Genomic DNA, 20615 nt, shown 5'->3' with positions numbered 1-20615 from the left:
GGGCTTGTGGCCCTCTTCAGCGACTGTCTATGCTGCCTGCAGCGGCAGGCAGGTCGCGAGCGTGGCCGTGGCGGCCACTAATGAGGTCTTCCTCTTCCTGCGGGGTCAACGGGGGCCGCGGGTGTATCACATGTATCGGCACTCCGAGTTGGAAGCGTTATTGTGCTTTCTATTTACAGTAATTTCAGAACTAATACCTACAAATGAACTGCTGACACAGTTTACATACATACATACATACATACATAAAATCACGCCTCTTTCCCGGAGGGGTAGGCAGAGACTACCTCTTTCCACTTGCCACGATCTCTGCATACTTCTTTCGCTTCGTCCACATTCATAACTCTCTTCATACAAGCTCGGCGGTTTCGGGTACTTTTGACCTGACCCTTTACCAGGACGTCCTTAATTTGATCAAGATACGTTCGTCTAGGTCTTCCCACTCCGACCTTTCCCTCCACACTCTCCTTGTATATCTGCTTAGTCAACCTGCTTTCATTCATCCTCTCCACATGACCGAACCATCTTAACATACCCTTTTCTATTCCTGTAACTACATCTTCTTTCACATCACAACATTCCCTTATCACGCTGTTCCTTATCCTGTCACTCAATTTCACACCCATCATACTCCTTAACGCTCTCATTTCCACTGCATTTATTCTGCTTTCATGCTTCTTTTGCCATACCCAACTTTCACTCCCATACATTAATGTCGGGACCAACACGCCCCTGTGCACAGCCAGTCGAGCCTTTTTGGATAGTTTCTGACTGCTCATAAAGGCATGCAAAGCTCCATTCACCATGTTCCCCGCGTTCACTCTCCTTTCAATATCACTATCATACTTGCCATCTGATGTAAACTTTGATCCTAGATATACAAACTCTTTCACTTGCTCCACTTTTTCTCCTCCAATCAAAATATTACATGCTGTCATTTCTTTCTCCATTTCAAAAACCAGTGTTTTAGTTTTACTTACGTTCACTTTCATTTCTTTCTCTTTTAAAGCTTCATGCATACAGTTTACCATCTCCTGTAACTCCTCCGCTGATGACGCCAGTATAACCTGATCGTCGGCATAGAGCAGACATTTGACGAGTAACTCATTCATCCTTAATCCACTTTTAGACTCTTTCAAATCTGTCAAACAGCTATCCATAAATAGGTTGAACAGCCACGGTGACGCAACACATCCTTGCCTAACGCCTTTCTCAATCTTAAACCACTCAGTGTGCGCTCCGTTTATCCTGACACAAGCACTCGAATCCTCATATAAGGATTTCAGTGCTCGTATTAAGAGACTGCTCACCCCATGCATAGAAAGTGCTGACCACAATTCATTCCTCTCAACTCTGTCATAGGCCTTTTCCAGATCTACGAATGTGCAATAGACTTTTTGACTCTTGGCCAAAAACTTTTCGGCTATGCACCGCAAGGAAAAGACCTGATCAGTACATCCCATTCCCTTTCGAAATCCCGCTTGAGCATCCCATATTTTGTCATCAGTTTCATTCCTGACTCTATTAATCAATACCTTAGCATACAATTTGCCGACGACGCTAAGCAGGCTTATACCACGATAATTTTTGCAGTCCAGCTGTGACCCTTTTCCTTTGTAAAGTGGCACGATAACAGCCTTACACCAATCTTTTGGTACTCGGCCGCTTCTCCAACACAAATTGAAAAGGCAGTACAACTGACTAGCTACTACGCCTTTTCCTGCTTTAAGCATCTCGACCGACACTCTATCACACCCAGCAGCCTTTCCCGCTTTCATACTCTTAAGTGCTTCCACAATTTCGAACATTTCAATTTCGCCTTCCATCTCATTCTCTTTTTCTTCGCTATAGCAGAAATCTTTCTTATTTCCTTCCTTTTTTTCAAATAAACTTTCAAAATAGTCCTTCCATATCTTTAGTACACATTCTTCTCCTTTCACAACGCTACCATCCTGGCATCTGATCCTAGTCAGCTCTCTGGTTATAGTATTTCCTCGGGCTGACCTTACGGATTTCCAGAATACTTTCAGATTTGACTGAAAGTCTTCTGATAGCCTTTTATCAAAATCCTCTTTATACTCTTCTTTCTTTCTAATCACAGCTTTCTTAACCAAATCTTTCATTTTCTTATATTCCTTACGTGCTTCATTCACATCTTCATCTATAACCTCTTGCATTCTTAAGTTAGCTTTTGCTGCTAACAAATCCAGCCATGCTTTCTTCTTTAATCGCACAAGTTCTTGCACATCTTTACTCATCCACGCATTTTTGTGATTTTTTCCTTTCCTTCTTCTACTTACACCACACACTTCAACAGCTACTTTCACAATTCTTTCTTTAAATTCCTTCCATCCATCTTCAATATCGCTCATTTCCTCTAAATCTTCAAATTCATATCTGCTACTGTGCGCGTACGCCTTTAATGAATATTGATAAGTTTACTTCATAAAACCTACTGCTCATGATTCGAATACATGTATTTCTACCTATTTCCTGGGCTCTATTAATTCTGTCAAAATATGGAATTTTAAGCGAACGACAATAAATAAAGGAATTCTTCGTGTGTTGTATTATGGTGCAATTTATTGATAATTTATTATAAAAATGCAATCATTATTATTTTTACATACATACATACATACATATGGTCACGTCTATATCCCTTGCGGGGTAGACAGAGCCAACAGTCTTAAAAAGGCTGAATGGCCACGTTCAGCTATTTGGCTTAATGATAGAATTGAGATTCAAATAGTGACAGGTTGCTAACCCAACGCCTAAAAAAGAATCCCAAGTTTGTAAGCCTATCCCTTAGTCGCCTTTTACGACTATTATTATTTTTAATTGTTTTTAAATATTTTTATCCTAAATGACTACCATAAAGGTTCTTTCAGTAAAAATAAAATTTATAAATTTGTACAGGCTAATCTCCGAAACATTTTTTGGTATTTAGAAATTAAGCTTGGGAAACATATAAGGGCTATAACTGATCTTAAAAACTGTAACACTCCAGTCCAGCTAAACTATAACAAATATAGAAATGACGCTTTAACAGAAGTTGTTCAGTAGCCTACTGATGAGCATGTTCTGATGAGGTATTACACATGAGGTTATACAACATCGAATCTGTATATTATGATTCTGCATCAGGTGTTTCAGATAAGCGATTTTTATATGCCAACAGAAAATGCTCATCAAGTTGAATAAATTTGGTAAGACGTCATTTCGATGTTTCCTATAGTTTAGATGAGTTGTGGTTAACCCAACCAATATCCAGCGTAGGTCGATGGACCGATGATCTGGTGAAGTCCGCGGGGAAACGTTGGATGCTGCTGCCTCCAACAGAGCGAGGTGGAAGTCATTGGGTGAGGCCTTATTCAACAGTGAACGTCCTAACTGTTGATTTGATGATGATGACGTATAAACTAACCAACTTTTATATTTGTAAATGCGAAAGATGGTTAGTCGAATATGAAGGTACCTTCATATTCGACTAACCATCTTTCGCATACAAAGAAACCATACCTAGGTAGGTAGGTGTGGTTTCTTTGTTTTAATTGATTTATTTTTTCAAGTTTCACAATAAAATTACTAGGTACCTAAGTATTCATTAAGTTGGTACTTCGGTAAGTACCTAGTACTCGTTATTTTTTCGTAAAATAGTGATTTCATAAAGTTCTATCTTAATTAATGCTTACACATACGTTCGGTTAGGCAAGCCAAGGCAAGGAGATAGTATTGTAGGTAAGCCGAGAGTGAGGGGGGAGGGGTTCGTTCTCGAAGACCGGTCTGCCGTCTGTGCGCGGGTGGTGCGGCGGGTGCGCGTGGGCAGGGAGTCTTGCGCGGTGCGGGCGGGGCATGCTGTCGTGCCGTCAGTCACAGTCGCGCAACGAGCGCTATATCGCAAGGACGTCGGGTGGCGCCGGGCCAACCCGTCGTGTGCTAGTGTTGTGTCACAGCGGTGGGCCAGGTCGGTTTCGAGATTTATTCGTTCCGACATCATAATGGCTCTCAACACGGATGGTGAGCAGAAATCGAATCTGGTTCTTCGCGTGGACCAGGATTCGGACTCGGTTCTACAGTCATTGTTCGACACAGTGCTCAAGCCGGACTCTAAACGGCCGCTGCAGGTGCCTCTCCGTATGCGACAGCTTCCAAAGTCGTTCTTTAACCCGCCGTCAACCGGTTCCAAGTCGCCATCTGTGTCTCACTCGCGAGAAAACTCAGCGGACTCGGCATTTGGATCGTCGTCCGCAACTGGCGCCGCACCAGTGTCGCACTCACGAGCACATTCATCACCAGCCAGTTTACAACAAACTTATGCTGCGGGTCAGCAAAATCAGCAGGCCGCCCCGTTGCATCATCAACATTCTAAACAAAGATCGTATGATGTTGTTTCACATATTCCAGACGATCTTGGACCTTTACCACCTGGTTGGGAACAAGCTCGAACACCAGAAGGACAGATTTATTATCTCAAGTAAGTTAATGATTTTCGAAATTTATTTATTGCAAGAAATTACATCGGTATAGATACATCGTTTACAACATAATTATAAATACGACAAGCTACGTTGGGGATTATAATTGCAAACATTGGTGCGTAAAAAGGCACCTACCAACCTATGAATCTGAAGACCTTTGTTTAGCGCTTTGCTAATTAAACTACCATAGGTTAGCATACAATTAGCAGAGCAGAGAATCAGAATTTAGAATAAAGGATGGTAAGTATGATACCTACGTAGATACTAGGTACTATAATAGTTATGGAAACAAGATTGGACCTTGTTATATTTATGATTTTTTTATACCTATTTAAATTTGACTTGCGCACTTACCTTACTTGATTTTTTTTGTCCCAAGATAGAAGGAACCACCTAGGTACCAATATGTCAAAACATAATGGCAGTAGGTATATTTATTTAAACATTGAGATCTGACTAGTAACAGTTAGGTAAATTTATTAACACAGCAGCTATATGGTTTCTAAGAGGACATGCTAACTCATACAGCTACTAAAAGGACTTATTACTCATTCTAAAAACTATGTTGCGACTTTGATATTTAGGTACCTACTTTGATTGAGAGCCTAATTAGGACGATAGGAGATTAACTGTTAAGTCTAACCAAATAATTAGGCAGCAAATAAATTATACTTCTCTCGTAGAAAAATAAATCCAGGAATAAAAAAATCAGTTAGGAAGGCACGTAAAACTTTATATCTTAAGCACCTTTGTATAACAATTTTTTGTTTCTTGACGGCAAAGAGAAGTAAAACTATATAAGTTTACTTATCGTGCTGAACTTTCGTCATCATACACTGTCGCTATCTTATCGTGATCACATTATACCTACCTGCCGTCAGTGCACAATGATAACGCATGATTAGACGAAGAAATATGATTCATGGAACAGTGCTCTAGCAAATAGCAGGCAGGCCTTACTATGAAGATATTAAACTAAGAAGTTCAAATTTGTGCAAATAAGAAAGCTTTTATAAATAAACAATAACAGATGACTACCCACTTTCCAACTAATTAATAGTTAAGTATGTAATGTTTTTCATTACAAATGATAAAAGAAATGAAAGACAAGGAACAGAAGGTCGAAGAAAAAGAATCCACACAACCCTTGCATGATCATATTTATTTGTATACCACACTACTTAGCAATCTTTTACTACTTATATCTAAGACCACGAGGAAACTACGATCTCAATTTCCAAAGTCAGTCATCCAGAAAATTGTAGTATTCGAGTCTTGTGGCTACTGATTGTTTCTAACCTGTAAGGAATAATTATGTGAAATGTGTGTTATTAATATAAATTTATGAAAGTTCGAGACTTTTGTTATAACAAAAAATAAATAATTATTATATTCTTTTACTTTGTGCAAATACAAGATCCGTTTCTAATCTGGATTTTTTCCCTTTCTCAGACAATATTTCCTTATTTATTTGTGATGATTTCCGATTCAGATTTTAAAGGATAATAGGGTTGATGGGTGTCTTCGAGTAAAACGTCAAAATCGGTGTTCGATAGACCGTACGTGGACGGCAGCCAACAGAACATCAAAGGTTTCGCCACATCATAAATAAAGAAGAGCCGCTGTACAATACGTTTTACATAAAATGATAAGAAACTGTGCATTATAAACCTACTTAAAAAATAAATTTTAAAAACAAATCTGCAATTACAATACAGTAATGAAGTACAAATTCTTCATGACACGTGTAATTTGTTCAAGAAAGTGATACATTACAATGTTTGTGGCAATAGATAATGCTTCTTCCGACGATTTATTATGTATTCCGCTTAACTCGGTTCGTTAGCGCACGTTAGGACTGCCAATGCGGAAGGCCCGTTGTTCAAGCTCCCTTAAAATATTGATATTTTGAATATCAAAGGTATTAATATAGACGGCGGTTGGCTTGGCTGGCTGTCGAGACGACAGCCAGAGGACCAGGCGGCGATGGGCCATTGAAAACGTTGCATCTCTTCCGTGTGTTCCTAAATAGACGTCGCGTTCGCGTTGTTTCTTAATTGCGAGCTATGGCCGATGCTTTATAAGCTCCATAACGTTCGTCGGCGTACGTCTCGGCTGCGAAATGTTGCTTTAATTATTATTGGAATGGAGGGTAATTCTCAGTGGTTTTGTTCGGCTAGACTTGGCGATGTTCCGAAATGGGTAGCGATGCAAATTGCCTTGGCGGACGCCCAATGCGCCGCTATCAGCTCCAGTGGCTTTGAGTCGTCACACCTTTCAGCTGACTCTTGACCTAAGCTTTTACCTGTATCCTACTACCTATTTTTGTGCCGCAGTGATGAAATTTGAGGTTCCTATACAGAATTTTGATTAGTTTTCTTTTTGCTTTGATTTGGATTCTTCTTTTCAATTACGAGCTGCAACCTGTCTCTATCTCTTAATCTAAATTCCATTTTTAAGCTATGCAGTTGTGAGTGGCATTTTATTCTTATGACTCTTGGCTGTAACTATCACTTAAGAGATAAAGACGTGATAAGTATATGTTTTGATTTCTTTATATTATAAGTACGATGTACTATTCATATTTTTGGCAGTTAACAATCTATTTCGTTTTCGATTTATTCAATGTGTAACCAAACCACATGTATCCCCCGTCATACATACGAGTACGTAGTGCTTTGTTCATACAATGAGCGAGTGATTGGACTCCGGACAATATTTCCTTTTATGTGTCGCTCTTTGAATCCTTAATCAGAGAAACTTCTCGCGCTGCATACAAAGGAACAAACATGTAAGAAAAAGATAGCGAAGTTCATTCAACTCTATTTAGACAGGTAGAGTTCCATAGTAAATATGAATTATTAGGCTGACTTTAATTGAACGTCTTACTTACGTACCTAAATATGTTCACGTCTATATCCCTTACGGGGAAGACACAACAGTCTTCAAGAGACAGGTCACATACAACTGTATGGCTTAATGATGAAATTGAGATTCAAATAGCAGGTTGCTAGCCCATTGCCTACAAGAAAATCCCAAGTTTATTAGCGTCTTACTTGATTTTTAAAAGGTTGGTCGCAAACTTTGACAATAAGTATTAAATCGAAAACTATAGGCATAATATTAGCCATGTAAATATGATTTTGATAACATAGCATAAAAATGACGCAACATGCGAAAGGCACAGCCTTTGGACGTCTTTAGCAAGGTCGTTCGTGTAGGTACATATAATTATAGACAAACAACACCGTATTAAAAATACAATTATACAAGTCAATACCAACATTTTTAATGTATGAACACAAAACTAATTTTATTTACCTACATATTCATTATATATTTACATTCAGAAAAAAAACATTTATTGCACAAAAATATTTAGGAACATTAAGTAAATATTTAGTTACAATTGTTTTGTAATTAATATATTTTGTTCATTTATGATTATAAAAATATGTTGCCAAATCTTGCATAAGCTTCATAAATATTTTTTTAATATCTATCTAGTAAAAGTAAAGTTCATGTTCTTATAATATTTTGAATGAAACTTTTTTGCTGTATAGCTCTTATGCCAACATTAGGGTATAATTTATTTTGTAATCTGGTACAGCTGATATTAAACCATAACAACTCAGCTAAACTATAGGAAATATCGAAATGACGTCTTTCCAAATTAATTCAACTTGATGAGCATTTTCTGTTGGCATATAAAAATCGCAGATCTGGAACACCTGATGCAGAATCATAATATATGTACCAGCTAAATCAACCGAATTATGGAAAAGGCGTCTTAACAAAAGTTGTTCAACCTGTTAAGTATATTTTGTTGGCGTATAAAAATCGAAGATCTGGTACACCTGATGCAGAACAGAATAAAGACCAGCTATATTATGCGAATTATGGAAAAAACGTATTGACAAAAGTTGTTCAACCAGATGAGCATTATCTTTTGGCGAATAAAAATGGAAGATCTGGATCATGTGGTGTAGAAGCCAAGCTAACAGCTACTCTGTAATATGTACCGAAATTTGAGTAAATTTAATAACCTTAACCTTCGTATTTCCAATAACACGTAAACGGAGTTGCGGGCGTCAACTAGTACAAAATGAAATAATTATAAAAAACATACATAAATAAATAGGTGCAGTTAAAACCGAAATGAGTGAAAAGACGTATTGATTTTAAATCCCCCGCGACTGAAAAGAAACCTGTATATCTACGTGCGATTTGAAACTAGAACTACTAGGGGACGTCTTGATGGACTCGGGAAGTGATTTCCAGAACCTCACAGCTTTAACAGTGAAAGAATTGAAGATAAAACCTGTACGGTGAAAGGGGGTAACAAGAGTTAACTTAATTGAAAGACGTTTGAAGATTATTTAAATCTGTTCAATGTACAACGTACCCTTTTAGTTTTGTTGGCTCTTCCTTCCTTGTAAGGGATAACTGTTATTTTATATGCATGAACCTATGAGTAAAAATAAGAATATTAAAAAGTACCTGCATAATTCAATCGCAATTATAATTATATAAATCGTCACATTGGTTTCTTAGCAGGGCATGTAAGGATTTGGACTAGTCACAAGCCACATGCAAGTAGATTTATCGAAGAGTGTTCACAGCGATAACTTTTTAAAATACGGCTCACTATCAACTTCCGAGAAGTCCGCCTCAACGCGATGGCGGGCGACAGGTAGCTCTAGCCTAACGGCACTCTGAGAATACAATTTTAGTTTTAGAACAAAGTAATGATGTGCCGTTAATATACTTTCTCTTAACGTGTGCGTAGAATATCAGTTATTAAAGTACAGTGAAACCGATTCTGTAACAGGTGTATTACCAAATGGTCACTGATTGTGATTATATTAATTAGTTAATACCTTTTTAATATTATTGAAATACTTTGTTAAAGTTTTAAATGTTTATTTTATTCAGCTTTAGTTAATCAGATATTTGGGAACTTCATATATTATTTGCAGATTGATATCTTCCGATAGGCATATGCCATCTACGAGAACAATCTACAACATCCTTATGTGTACTAACGCGTTCAGTTTTGTGTTGAAAGTTGCAAGTTACTATAGTGCGTCTTATGAATGAGTTATAGAGCTGACTATTCCCCATCACGAGATGCAGCAAGGTACTCAGTTTCCACGCTCTGATTACTGGATGTTGGCTCTAGACAACGTCTTTATCTGCGCCGATCAGAAACTTAGCACCAGGAGCTCTGCAATATAATTTAACTATGAAGTATGTTATGGAATATAACATATACCACATTAAATTTCGTTATTCATAGTCAAAACAATAATAATTGATTCCTGTTAAAAAAGTTCATAATTTCAGATTCTGCACGTTGAGTTGATCTGGAAATTTTTTTGATATTCCTAACTTTCAATGATTTCTTCATGATAGCAGTCCTTGTATCACAGAATTTCACTAATGTTTTCTTTCTTACTATAATAAAGAACGTACCAACGTTGGCCCTAACCCACGTTGGTATTTCAACTGCATTCATTTCAATGCAAGAAACACTTGAGATACTTTGAATTCCTTTGAGTGCTTGGACGAGTAACAAATGCATTTGATTGACTGTTTTGTTTCGGATGCATAATGTAATACAAGTAAAATTTTAAAGAATGTTAGTCGCGGCTTCTTCAAGGGCAAACTTTTCTACGAGGTATTATCAAGCCTTGTGTATTGTGGACACAGATGGCTCTCATCGGCTTGTGTCATCAGTATTAATGTACCTCCAATAATACTTGCCATTTCGAACTGAGCCGCTTGTTGCGTGTGAGACGGTGTATTCACTCATTCTCAGACCACACCGGTGTCTCAAGCCCACCCTATAGCCCACCCTGCGCTCAAAACACACTTATCTCGTAAGATATTTTGTTAGATAAAACTTCGATTAGTTAAACTGGACTTAAGTTGAGAATAAAGGCATTAAGATTTGTTCTGATATATAGAGTTGAAAACCGAATGTTCAGTATATCGCCGTGCTTAATTGTAGGATCAAAAGGGGTCAACTGTGTATATTGACAAGCGTCTTAGGTAGTTCCATCTTCATGCCCCGGTTGAGACTACATCCACATAATGTAAAGTTACACATAGTTTTACTATTATTTTAGTCATTTTGTTATATATTTATAACATCCATGGAAAAGAGGAGTGGTCCAATTGTTTTTGTTGAAGTATTGTTGTTCGTAGTCTTATTGTTATTGTTTGTTGTTATTCAATTATTTTGTTGTTTTATCCATGGATCTGGAAAAAGGCGACTAAGGGATATGGTTATAAACTTGGGATTCTTCTTTTAGACGATGCAACCTATCACTATTTGAATCTCAATTATAGCATCAAACCAAAAAGCTGAACGTGGCCTATTAGTCTTTTCAAGACTTGGCTCTATCTATCCCGCAAGAAATATAGACGTGCCTATAGAGTATATGTATGTATGTATATTCATAACATGATATAGAGTAACCACATAATAACATAACTGATTATGTACATTACAAAAATAGATACCTTACGGGCTTATCTATGCATATAATGTGACAAAGAAACAAAATATAATTAATAACATGATAGCTATTGATAATAAGCACACGATAATGAACCAATGCGTTCATGAAAAGAGGAACTACTTTGGTCGGTAACTCTAAATTGTTAATCTGAAGATTAATTATTAATCTTTGTAAAGTTCATGTAACTAGGTTTTCTTATTTTACAATGTTTATTGTAAAAGTAAATTTTACTTTTTGTCTTTATCGCTCAACCCATTTTTTACATAATCCTACACAACAAAAATAAAGCAATATTTGTATAAATCGGCTCTAACGATAATTTTGAAATTTTTAGTAGCTGGGGCTATATCTGGGAAAAATCGTTGTTTTTATATTTCACCCTTTTTTATCCAAAAATTTTTCCATATAATTTTTTTATGTTATTTGAAACCATTAACAAATTAGTCACTGACGTGAATTATTAATAAGTAGTTACGGTACTCCTAGTTTGAAACAGTTAACAAAAAATCAGAACGATCAGTTTTTACGTCGCAGAACTCAGGATTGATCCCCCCCCCCCCCTGCAATGTATAGTTTTAATTTTGGTTATTATTGATTTTTTGACGTCCGCTTTAGGTTATAACCAACATATTGAGTATGACCGAAACAAAATTAAGCGATGGGTAGTACGGACGAAAGCTATTATTTAAATTGTTGAAAAAATTAGGGCAAACGCAGTCTGAAGATTCAGAAGGGACGAAAGTTACGCGTGTGATTGGATTCAATGTGTTCAATTCTCTATTGTGGGCTGATTGTTGTGGTTCCATATTACTCATGCGATGTCACAGCAAGGCACCGGTCGATGGTAGCTACTGTGCGCATACGCCTTTAATGAATACTGATAAGTTTACTCATATAACCTACTGCTCATGATTCGAATACATGTATTTCTACATATTTCCTGGGCTCTATGAATTGAAACAAGTAGGTATATACATTATATATATTTATAACTGAAGAGTCATTATTCAGCAGTATATCATCGGTCGTTTAGGTAAAATTATACTTTTTTTAGTACTGTAAAGTGGTCCCTTTTATTTTGAAACCAAACAAATTATAATATCAGTTTGGTCTAAAGGTTCGACTGGTAGAGAATGGCATTAAGTATACCTATTGTACATCATTTAAGGTAAAAATAAATTTAAAAAAAAACACATTCGTGTTCCTTAATCGTCTCCGGATCTATCAAGGAGCGACCAAGTTAACCAGGCTAATACCAGGAGGGTATTAAATTATAAATAATAAGATACCTATGCATAAAATAGTATGTTGAGTTGAGAGTAGTTGCCTCGTATTTAGGGTTGTCAAATCGGAAAAGTAACAAACTTAAATCCAGTGCAGTGTTACCAGTCTTCTTGCTCCTTGCTTAATTCTGGTATATCCTTAGCTGTGTGTCTGGAGTCACACAGCTAAGCGGATGCGCTTTTGATCATGATTCTGAGTTAGGTTAATCGGTCTTTACATGAAGCGACTCTCATCAATCCTCCACAAGGTTTGCAGGGGAAACTAATCCGTGTTGGATCATGGTAACTTGTTCAGTTGCCTGAATGTGCATTTTCTCTTCACCAGCACCTGGTTTGAGGTAAAATAACTAAACATAACAGAAAAGAGAGTCTATGGTACATCCGAGATGGTAATTCAAACCATGCCTTCACGCGCATCACGCATTTAATCGGGCACCTTATCCATTCGACCACCAGATGTCAAATTACTCTTTTCATTTGTAAGTTTCCTTACCGATACTTATTATCTGTATCTGGCGTTGAAGATATTTAAAGAAGTTAAGACAGAATTAGGGACTTCTGGGAGTATGTAGAACTGAGAAGTCTACAACTGAGAAGTCTGTAGCCATAAACGTGGGTCGTGTTTACGTCTAATTTTGGCGCGAGCGCCGCGACGCCCTGCCTCCGCGCCTACGCCCCGCGTCCATTGAACACGGTACGCGCGGTTATTTTGGCTTGGCAAAGCCGGCATCGTGACGCCAACGATCTTACTCTCAGCCTCCCTGAAGCCTGTAATATGAAAGCTATAAAACATAAGGTCTGGATTTAATAGGTAGTATAGAGGACGAAAGGAGATACTTATCAAAGAAGAAATAAAGGTTCTCTGCCTTATCACCGAAAATTGTTGGCCAAATTTTCACTTGCCAACTTACGTCTCACAGAATCTTATTTATTCGAATGTGCCAACTTATCATATAATCTTGTTTTATTTACCAACCTCACAGTTACCAACTGTACCTAAAATTGATTTTTTTCTCATATTTCACCTTTAAAAACAACAACTTCCAAATGCAGAAGATTTTAGTTTATATAAACCTTTTGAAAAAGTATCTAAATCTTACCTTTCTTCGTAGTTTATTGTCCCAGTTTAAGGTCCACTCGCTTAGCTTTGAGAGTAACCTAGTTACATTCGTTAAATCTTAATTTTTTTACTGTGTATTACGCAAGCAAAAAAGTCCCTAACTATCAAAACAAGATGTTACTGTGATAAGTAAATAACATTTTGTAAATGTGACGAAAATTTGAAAAAGTGCATACAGTACACAGTTTCCAAAGTATTTACTTTAAAAAAAATATTAAAAATTATTACCTCACCTCGACTTGCTCATTTGGTATATTTTGTATACCTATATTATGTAAGTTTATTATTTGGTATTTACATAAGTATTTTCTAATATTTTATTTATGTAGGTATTTGTTTATGTAGGTCTGTAAATAGTTGTGTGAGTGGAGTACACGCCTGTCACCCTTTCAATCATGTCTCTTATCTCGGGTATGCTGGGAGAGATTTCTTTTGAAATAAGGCAGAACCTATGTAATTTTGTTTCTTGTGAATATCATTCTCGGTGTATTTTGTGTACATAAATTAGTAAATAAATAAATAAAAAAGTGTTAATAAAAGTCGGAATATGGTAACTCTCAGAACCCACTGCATGCACTTTTTTAAAGCTTTCGTCACATTCACATGATTTTATTTACGAATTATCCAGTAACATCTCGTTTTTATTTTTTATTGTGCGAGGTTACCGCAATTCTCAGGTCTCATGTAGAGCAAATATTCTTAATATAAGCACTCTAACTTTACCAGGTTTAATTTTACAATCTTAACGTTTTAATGAAATCGTTTTCGGTTCGAAATAATTTTCGATACTATCTTCACCTAGGTATTCATTTCATACTCTAACTATTAATATTTTCCTAATCGTGCTAAGAACTCTTTGCAGCTAATCAATACGTACTTAAGTGATGTTTTATTATGACTTGACGTTAATTGAGCGACAAGTAACGAACAATATTATATTTATATTTTTAAAAGGGCACCTGGCTGGATAGACGACTCGATTTTTTTTGGATTTATACTGTTACGGTTGAGATAACATTGGATCCCTTCAATAAATTCATGAAGTATGTACATCGAACAAACTAAGTATTGCTACTAGGTTTAAGTCTAGCTCATGTGAAACACATCATATTTTGCGTGTTATTTCAAAACATTTTCCCCTAAAGGGTATGCCCTAAAATTAATAACTCAGTAGGTAGGTACGTATTTAAAACACTGAGTTTTGTACCTTAGCATATTTTGTCAAAGATATATAGAACAAACCCACGCGTCTATAATTTATCTGATTGATAAAAATTAGATTTTATTTAAATTCCGGTACCTATTACAAGTATAAAAAAGAATAAGACTAACAAGAACAGGTTCATCCAGGTAACCACGTTATAAAAACATCTCATTTATATCGATAAATTGTGTAGCTGCGTCGGCGCCTCCCTGCGTACTGGCAGTTCGTGTTTAGCTCTTTTTATTTTATTTCTGTACACCTGAGTTGTTAGTAACAAAGGGATTATTTTTTCTCTCAGCTCCGCCCCGGCCTTTGCAGCTCGCCGCATTTCTCAGAACTGGCGTCGATCATTCAGTGATCTGAAATTGCCGATAGCACCACGACCATCGGTCGGCTTCTTCGTTTCGAACCGACCCTTCGATTAATAGGACCAAAAAAACCTTTTAGAATTCAAGTTGGCTGCCTTAGTATAATTTTTCTGATAATTTTAATCTCGTGTGCGTTTGTAGTTTGTTCGTTGTACGGTTTTTAAATAAGGCTTGGTTAAGGCTAAGGCTAAACTTTGGTTTTTATATAAGGCAAATGTATGGTAATGATACCATAAATTATTACATCACGTCTATATCCTTTGCGGGGTAGACAAAGCCAGCAGTTTTGAAAAGACAAAGGCCACGTTCAGCTGTTTGGTTTAATGATAGAATTGAGATTCAAATAGTGACAGGCCATCGCCTTTAGAAGAATCTCAAGTTTATAAGCCAATCCCTTAGTCACCTTCTACGACATCTATGGGAAAGAGTTGGAGTAGTCTTATTCTTTTTTCTATTGGTGCCAGGAACCACACGGCACAAACCTATAATATTATATACTACTATTAACTACCTGCTTTAAATTTACAGTGACTTTTCAGAAATTTTATGGTGGCGTAGAATTACAATAAAGGATCTGTCGATCCTCGCTCGATTCAAAAAAGCAGCTTGATTGTTTAAAACGTAAAAGCATAATTGAACTTTTGAGTTTTGGCAATCACTTAATGATTCATTAATGTCGTAAGGTGAAGATTTCTTGAGAAATGATTCACGAATATGTTGTTAAATTGTTTTTTACCTTGAACGATTAAACAATTGTATCTAGGACGATTGTGATATTACATCTGACATTTTGTTTCTTTAAGGCGGGACTGTACTTACATTACGCGTTCCCTTCTCGCCTTTAGCATTTCGCAATTCAGTAAATACTCTTGCCTCTTGCTATGATTTTGTTTGATTGTCCTTGATTGGAACATTTGTTATGACTTTTAGGTTTTTAATTTAGAATTTCAAGTAGATTGTTCTCAAATACCACCTTTATATTGTTAGAAAGGAGTAGCTTAAACCAGTCATGCAAGTTTGGTAATACTCACTCGCCTTGCGAAACAACCTTTGTTCCTCTATGCAGCCTACTTCATTCGATCATATATATTATAATATTATACCTAAAATCAGTAAAAACTAAAATTGTCCTCATTATCCAAATCTACCTGATATTGACATTGACCATGACGGCCTCTGTGGTGCAGCGCTAGTGCACTTGTCTGTGACACTGGAGGTCCCGGGTTCGAATCCCGGCCAGGGCATGATGAGAAAAGACCTTATTCTGATTGGTCCGGGTCTTGGATGTTTATCTATATAAGTATTTATTGTAATATATAGTATCGTTGAGTTAGTATCTCGTAACACAAGTCTCGAACTTACTTCAGGCTAACTCAATCTGTGTGATTAGTCCCGTATATATTTATTTATTTACCATAATTTAGAATTTCGAGATTGAAACATGACCACCTATGTCATATACTTAACCAGGACAATGGTCCATGCCTCAAGCTGATTGATTTTCTCGTTCTCGTGAATTTTTATTGACGCCATCCTGTATAACCAGTTTATAAGTAGGCTGAGACATTTGTTGAATTATATCCTATTGTAAATCATGTTTTAGGAATATTGAGAGCTCATTTTTACGTTTTCTTTTTAATTCAAATGTCTTTTTAAATCATCTAGTAATATTGAGATATTCAAACATATATTTTCTTAAATAAGTAATCATTGAGCGACCAGTTTATTAGATAATAAATACACAAAGTCAACTTTATTTATTGTAACTACCTATAATCTTTACGCTTCTGCTATTTTTCCATTTTATGGAACGCGAGTTGTAGTCGAGCGCTGTAGTCTTGTGTCAGAAGTGCACCGATACATATGAATTGTTGCGGTAATGACATTGGTGCATACAGGAAAGCGGGAGGTGTAGGTGAGGGCGGGACACAGAGATAATGATCCTGCTTGGTTCGCAGGAGAGAACGGGACATGCATACAAACAGTCGGGTCCAAAGTCCGCGGCCGCTGCAGGACACTAGCCTCGCCACTTTGCGCTCACCGGACTCGCTCGCCAACGAGCGAGTCCAGAATCTTTTGCGTTTATTTACTCTTTTTGATCCATTCTACAATGCCAGCCCCACTCGAGTTATCATTTAGGATAAGTAAAACACTATGATGACGTATGATCATCCCTCGTCTGTGTATTTTATACTATTAGAAGCACATTTTCTTTTTTATCGATAATTATCTAATTTGCACTTTCTTTTTAGATTTAAGTAAACGATTATTGATATAAGTCATTTAAAGATAAAGCAAACAGTTGCCAAGTTACCAAAGATAGGGACTTCAGTCGCACGTCACCCATTAAATATTTTGAGCGGATAATAGCGTTATTATAAAAACGTTGAGTACCAGAACATTAATGAAAGGGTGTCCATGTCCAGCGTTAACTGTTCAGTTCCTGACAACTTCCAGTTCCGGAGCAGCAGTTCGATTGCGACCATTAGAGTTTCCTGTGTGACTTCGCTGTGAATGGGCGTCCTATCCGCGACCTGCCTAGTTGCCATATGAATGGCGGACGCGTATTGCACAATGAATTATTCGTGCCAGGCCGTCTTCCGTTGGCGCCGGACACATGTTCCACGTTCAGCCCTTTTAGCTGATTAACATCTAATTTTAGGGCACAGCTCTCAACTCAACCACATGACTCCTAGTGAGTCAGTGTCGCTTAATAGCTGCTCATGCTGCTTTGTTTAAGAATTGACACAGTGGGTGAAAGTTTACAACTCCGATTGCATGTGCTTTGTGTTAGTATTGTAGATATTTAATTCGAATCTAAGAGTGAGAAGAGAAACCAGAGATCTATGTGTTTGTAATGAATGTTAATATTAATTGTCGCAAAATTTTCCCAGACAGTAAATATCGTCGTGATTTCCAAGTTTTCAGTCGGGGATTTTCTGTTCTAGAGCAAGTTTCTGCCACACGAGAAGTATTATTGACGCAGTTTGCTACAGATATTCCCTTTACGCGATTCTAAAAGTGACTTTATGAGCACTTTTAAAAATAACTTTACGACTCTTTTAGATTTTTTTATTTTGTTTCTCAGTGTCCATCTAATTTGCCAATTGAAATAATTTAATTAATTTAACAAATTTATAAAACATTAGTTATTAGCTTTGTACTACGTTAGTAAGCGATTTATTTATTTCCCGTTTCCTTACCTGTGTTTTGATTAGGTAAATAATGATATTATAATTAACTTATTTTGTTAGAAACCAACATTTAGAGGTCAGACGACTTCAAAGCAATTCGAAACCGGTCCTTCGAATGAATAGTGAACTCAGTCAAAGTTTTTATTCTTGGAAATATTCGGCAGTTTTGTTTGAGACTAAGATAACGCGGAGCATTGTGGCGTCGACCCGGATGCTGCTTCGAGCGGCCCCTGACTCAACGTTGATTCTCAAAGACTTATGTCCCTACGATGAGTCCCTTATGTCATATCAATAATATTCTTACCATCTGCTTATATATAAAATCTTGTTTACCTATAATCGCATGGCTGGAAAACTGTAAACAACAAAATAAATTTCAACAATTAAACTTTAAATAATTCTTTTAATAAGTCAATTCTGAGACGCTACAAATGTTTTATTGTGTAGCATCTTATATCCGACAAGCAAATCGTAGTGTGTGCGATAACGTGGCTGGCCAGTTTATCTTGCTACTTTCTAAAGTTAGATGAAAAAACACGTTGTTAACCTCTGGCAGCGAGCGGCAGGCAAGCAGGCCGGGCCGCAAGGCCGACTGGTCTCCGCGCGTTCACTCCGCCATCGACGCCTGCACCACCTTGCGTGCGTGAGTGCGTACGCATATCAATAGGGGAAGTACGTCCAAAATGACATATCGTTTTATCAATCATCAATAACTTTAATATTATTCATAATAGGAACATATTTTTTACTTACAACTTTGCTTATATTAATTGGTTAACAGGAATCATATAGATTTTGTCAGAAAAATCAACACTTACAAAAATATTTAGTATTAAATGAAGATTAAGAAAAATCCGTTTTGTCCATACCGTATGGACAAAACGACACGAGTCGTATGGACTAAATGACATACACAGCCATCAACATAAAAAAAATAATAAAATAAGAGACAACAGTAAAAATTAATTGCACAATTCGCAAACAAAATTTTTGGTACGCTTTGGCAAATCAGCACAGGCTGCGTGAACCCAACGACTGCACCGCCTGCACCTCAACCACCCCTCACCAGGCTTTGAACGTGAGTAGAGATCGTTGCAATAAATACAGGCACAATCATCTTCTTCGTCTTCTTGATCAGAGCGCTCTTTATTTGAGTCATCATCAATGTAAAGAGACTTAGTAACTGCTTGTTTCCTTTTACGAGTTGGTTTTTCAGATGCATTCTCTCGTTTGTATTTTAATTCTGCCATATTTGGTGATGACGTAAGTAGGAATGTCGTCGTTCGTTTCTTTGGCTTTCTTTTACCCTGTCACTTACAAATTTACCACTGGGCACTGGAGAAATGACATTAACTCTCTTACCACCGTCTCTACGGACAAAATGAAACATTATGTCGTTTTGTCCGTAGTGGTTGTATGTCATTTTGTACATAGCCTCAAAAAATATTACAATTCGAAAAATAATCTTGTTGCAGTGACAATAATGTTTTAAATTCAACGCGATCACCTCAAACACAAATTGCTTCGAAATATAAAATTATAGGACAGTACAATAACAAATGAAAACTTATCAAAAAACAAAAAACAAATGACCACTATCAAATTTCTTTCCAACCTCAAAAAACAAATGTCAACATGGCGTCCGTTCTGTATTTTAAACGGCTCTCAAAACTCGAATGGTATATTTCCGGTGTAGGTGCTTCTTGATGGGCTAACTTTTGACAGTTTATACCGTGCAGGTTTTCAAATATCACTAATGTGTCGTTTTGTCCGTATATGTCATTTTGGACGTACTTCCCCTATATCATGTGCTCTTTTTAGGTGTGTTTGTCATATAATATAAAGTATGACTGATACCTAGGTATACTTATTCATGTTATTGTCGCGCAAATATTTACTTGTAGATAATAAGCTAGTAAAAATTATATGCCATACCAGTTTCTCTGCAATAACTAGATCAGTAGAGTTCATGTGGTGTAGGAGTGAGAAAATATATAAAACTTACGTGTTCGTACTGACATAGGCGTGTGTTTAAATGCCTTTGTTGATCAATGTATTTGAAGATCGAATGGAGCGTTCGCAAAGGTGGCGCCAAGCCAGCTTTTGATGTCCCTGCATGTAAATCAATCGGTCCTTGTCGCAAACTTGCACCATTGGCGCCATGCGTTATCGCTTACAAGTAACGGTTTGTTACTTCTTCATGATTATGTCTTGATTGCTTATCACACTCGTTGTGTTTTTGTGTCTTTTATGTTTGTGCAATTGTTAACATTTTGCTTTCAGATTATGAATTCTTTCATCGATCAGTTTAGTTCCATTACTGACAAACGTCTATGAATTGTCTATGTTTTCATAGATCATACGGTCCTACATTAGGTAGTGCGTTGGTCACATAAATTAAATAAATATTATTCTAAGATATTTTTGTGATTTAAATG

The 20615-nt window shown here is 36.8% G+C and overlaps 1 protein-coding gene across 3 annotated transcripts in view; it reads left to right on the top strand.

The window, feature by feature from the left end:
• Positions 1–3845: 3845 nt before the first annotated feature.
• Positions 3846–20615, top strand: part of LOC106137811 (transcriptional coactivator yorkie) — a 33154-nt gene continuing 16384 nt past the window's right edge. Inside the window, exon 1 of one of the 3 annotated variants that reach the window (XM_013338725.2) lies at positions 3846–4477. In XM_013338725.2, coding sequence (XP_013194179.1) covers positions 4002–4477 — 476 coding nt within the window. In that variant the 5' untranslated portion in view covers positions 3846–4001. The remainder of the gene's footprint in view (positions 4478–20615) is intronic. The other 2 variants (XM_060952040.1, XM_013338724.2) reach the window with 2 other exon arrangements.

This window comes from Amyelois transitella, chromosome 3, assembly GCF_032362555.1.
Source record: "Amyelois transitella isolate CPQ chromosome 3, ilAmyTran1.1, whole genome shotgun sequence".
Taxonomy (NCBI): domain Eukaryota; kingdom Metazoa; phylum Arthropoda; class Insecta; order Lepidoptera; family Pyralidae; genus Amyelois; species Amyelois transitella.
The sequence above is the reverse complement of the archived record's forward strand: the minus strand, read 5'-3'. Positions and strand labels throughout refer to the sequence as shown.